We start from the raw sequence: 3,646 nt of genomic DNA, 5'->3' as shown, positions 1-3,646 counted from the left end.
CTCAGCTATCCCCTCCCTGTCCCGCCTCTCCGTCTCTCACCTGACCCTGACCTTCGCTCTCTGTCTCTCACGTTTCCTCTCCGACTCTCACTTGACCCTCTCTCTGTCACTCACTTGTCCTTCCCTCTCTCTAACCTCTGTGTCTCTCACCTGTCCCCTACCTCTCTCTCTGTCTCTCACCTGTCCCCATCCTGTCTCTCAATTCTACCTTCTCTGTCCCTCCCTGTCCATCTCTCACCTGTCCCCACCCTCTCTCTCACCTGTTCCCTCCCTGTCCCTCCTTCTCACACCTGTCCCTCCCTCTCTGTCTCTCATCTGTCCCCTCCCTGTCCCTCCCTCTCTTTCTCTCACCTGTCCCCTCCCTCTCTGTCTCTCACCTGTCCCCTCCTCTCTCACCTGTCCCCTCCCTGTCCCTCCCTCTCTGTCTCTCACCTGTCTCTCAATATCTGTCTCTCACCTGACCCTCCCTCTCCTCCTCTCCCCTGTCCCTCCTTCTCTTCCTCTCACCTGTCCCTCCCTCTCTGTCTCTCACTTGTCCCCTCCCTGTCCCTCCCTCTTTGTCTCTCACCTGTCCCTTCTCTGTCCCTCCCTCTCCTCCTCTCACCTGTCCATCCCTCTCTGTCTCTCCCTCTCACCTGTCCTTCCCTCTCTGTCCCTCACCTTCTCTCACCTTCTCTCACCTGTCCCCTCCCTCTCTGTCTCTCACCTGTTCCCTTCCGGGACCCTCCCTCTCTGTCTCTCAACTGTCTCTCAATATCTGTCTCTCACCTGACCCTCCCTCTCCTCCTCTCACCTGCCCGTACATCTCTTCCTCTCAACTGTCCCTCCCTCTCTTCCTCTCACCTGTCCCCTCCCTGTCCCTCCCTCTCTGTCTCTCATCTGTCTCTCAATATGTCTCTCACCTGACCCTTCCTCTCTTCCTCTCACCTGTCCCTACCTCTCTTCCTCTCACCTGTCCCCTCCCTGTCCCTCCCTCTCTGTCTCTCATCTGTCCCCTCCCTGTCCCTCCCTCTTTGTCTCTCACCTGTCCCCTCCCTCTCTGTTCCTCACCTGTCACCCCCGTCTCTCACCTTGCCCCATCCTCTCTCTCACCTGTCCCCTCCCATTCCGTCCCTCTTTGTCTCTCACCTGCCTCCTCTCTTTCCCTCCCTCTCTTTCTCTCACCTGTCCCTCCCTCTCTGTCCCTTACCTGTCCCCCTTCTCTGTCTCTCACCTTGCCCCACCCTCTGTCTCACCTGTCCCCTCCCTGTCCCTCCCTCTCCGTCTCTCACCTGTCCCCTCCCTCTCCGTCTCTCACCTGTCCCCTCCCTGTCCCTCCCTCTGTCTCTCACCTGTCCCTCCCTCTGTCTCTCACCTGTCCCCCCCTCCTCTCACCTGTCCCCTCCCTCTCCATCTCTCACCTGTCCCTCCCTCTCCATCTCTCACCTGTCCCTCCCTCTCCGTCTCTCACCTGTCCCCCCTCCGTCTCTCACCTGTCCCCTCCCTCTCTGTCTCTCACCTGTCCCTCCCTCTCCGTCTCTCACCTGTCCCCCCTCCGTCTCTCACCTGTCCCCTCCCTCTCTGTCTCTCACCTGTCCCTCCCTCTCCATCACTCACCTGTCCCTCCCTCTCTGTCTCTCACCTGTCCCCCCTCCGTCTCTCACCTGTCCCCTCCCTCTCTGTCTCTCACCTGTCCCCTCCTCTCTCACCTGTCCCCTCCCTGTCCCTCCCTCTCTGTCTCTCACCTGTCTCTCAATATCTGTCTCTCACCTGACCCTCCCTCTCCTCCTCTCCCCTGTCCCTCCCTCTCCTCCTCTCACCTGTCCCTCCTTCTCTTCCTCTCATCTGTCCCTCCCTCTCTTCCTCTCACTTGTCCCTCCCTCTCTTCCTCTCACTTGTCCCTCCCTCTCTGTCTCTCATTTGTCCCCTCCCTGTCCCTCCCTCTTTGTCTCTCACCTGTCCCTTCTCTGTCCCTCCCTCTCTTCCTCACACCTGTCCATCCTCTGTCTCTCATCTGTCTCCTCCCTGTCCCTCCCTCTCTTTCTCTCACCTGTCCCCTCCCTCTCTGTCTCTCACCTGTTCCCTTCCAGTCCCTCCCTCTCTGTCTCTCAACTGTCTCTCAATATCTGTCTCTCACCTGACCCTCCCTCTCCTCCTCTCACCTGCCCGTACATCTCTTCCTCTCAACTGTCCCTCCCTGTCCCTCCCTCTCTGTCTCTCAATATGTCTCTCACCTGACCCTCTCTCTCTTCCTCTCACCTGTCCCTCCCTCTCTTCCTCTCACCTGTCCCCTCCCTGTCCCTCCCTCTTTGTCTCTCACCTGTCCCCTCCCTGTCCCTCCCTCTTTGTCTCTCACCTGTCCCCTCCCTCTCTGTTCCTCACCTGTCACCCCCGTCTCTCACCTTGCCCCATCCTCTCTCTCACCTGTCCCCTCCCTGTCCCTCCCTCTTTGTCTCTCACCTGCCTCCTCTCTTTCCCTCCCTCTCTTTCTCTCACCTGTCCCCCTTCTCTGTCTCTCACCTTGCCCCATCCTCTCTCTCACCTGTCCCCTCCCATTCCGTCCCTCTTTGTCTCTCACCTGCCTCCTCTCTTTCCCTCCCTCTGTTTCTCTCACCTGTCCCTCCCTCTCTGTCCCTTACCTGTCCCCCTTCTCTGTCTCTCACCTTGCCCCACCCTCCGTCTCACCTGTCCCTCCCTGTCTGTCTCTCACCTGTCCCCTCCCTCTCCGTCTCTCACCTGTCCCCTCCCTGTCCCTCCCTCTGTCTCTCACCTGTCCCTCCCTCTGTCTCTCACCTGTCCCCCCCCTCTCCGTCTCTCACCTGTCCCCCTCCTCTCACCTGTCCCCTCCCTCTCCATCTCTCACCTGTCCCTCCCTCTCCGTCTCTCACCTGTCCCCCCCCTCTCCGTCTCTCACCTGTCCCCCTCCTCTCACCTGTCCCCTCCCTCTCCATCTCTCACCTGTCCCTCCCTCTGTCTCTCACCTGTCCCCCCCCTCTCCGTCTCTCACCTGTCCCCCTCCTCTCACCTGTCCCTCCCTCTCCATCTCTCACCTGTCCCTCCCTCTCCGTCTCTCACCTGTCCTCCCCTCTCCCTACCTCTGTGTCTCTCACCTGTCCCCACCCTCTCTCTCTCTCCCTCTGTCTCACCTGTCCCCTCCCTCTCTGTCTGTCTCTCGCCTGTCCCCTCCCTCTCCCTTCCCTGTGATTCCCCTGCTCCTCCCCGATGAGCGCTCTATTTCCTGGTATTGCTGTTTCTAGTCATGGCATCTTACCGGGAGTTGATCGAGGACTGGGACCGGGCCGTTCGGGCCATCGAGCAGCGGGACTGGACGGCTGCACATGATCTGCTCAGCCGTATCCCCGAGCCCGGATCCAAAATCTGCTTCAACCTGGGCTGTGTCCGCCTGAGGCTCGGAGACCTACCGGGGGCACTCGAGGTGAGAGCCGGGAGTAATGGGGGAGAGAGAGACGGTGGGAAGGTAGTGGTGTTGGGGGGGAAGGAAGGAGGAGGAGGGAAAACGAAGGAGGGGGAAGGAAGGAAGGAGGGAGAGGAGGAAGCAGGGGGGAAAGAAGGAGGGAGAGGGGGAAGGAAGGAAGAAAGGGGGAGGGGGGAGGAGGAGGGAAAAAGAAGGAGGGGGAACGAAGGAGGGAGAGGAGGAAGGGGAAAA

At 60.0% G+C, this 3,646-nt stretch overlaps 1 protein-coding gene across 1 annotated transcript in view; it reads left to right on the top strand.

The window, feature by feature from the left end:
* The first annotated feature begins 3,157 nt into the window (after positions 1-3,157).
* The window catches only part of LOC132825752 (NADPH oxidase activator 1-like), an 81,518-nt gene continuing 81,029 nt past the window's right edge, over positions 3,158-3,646 (top strand). Inside the window, exon 1 of the mRNA XM_060841202.1 lies at positions 3,158-3,415. Coding sequence (XP_060697185.1) covers positions 3,239-3,415 — 177 coding nt within the window. The 5' untranslated portion in view covers positions 3,158-3,238. The remainder of the gene's footprint in view (positions 3,416-3,646) is intronic.

Source organism: Hemiscyllium ocellatum, chromosome 21, assembly GCF_020745735.1.
Source record: "Hemiscyllium ocellatum isolate sHemOce1 chromosome 21, sHemOce1.pat.X.cur, whole genome shotgun sequence".
In the NCBI taxonomy this organism is placed as follows: Eukaryota; Metazoa; Chordata; class Chondrichthyes; order Orectolobiformes; family Hemiscylliidae; genus Hemiscyllium; species Hemiscyllium ocellatum.
The sequence above is the reverse complement of the archived record's forward strand: the minus strand, read 5'-3'. Positions and strand labels throughout refer to the sequence as shown.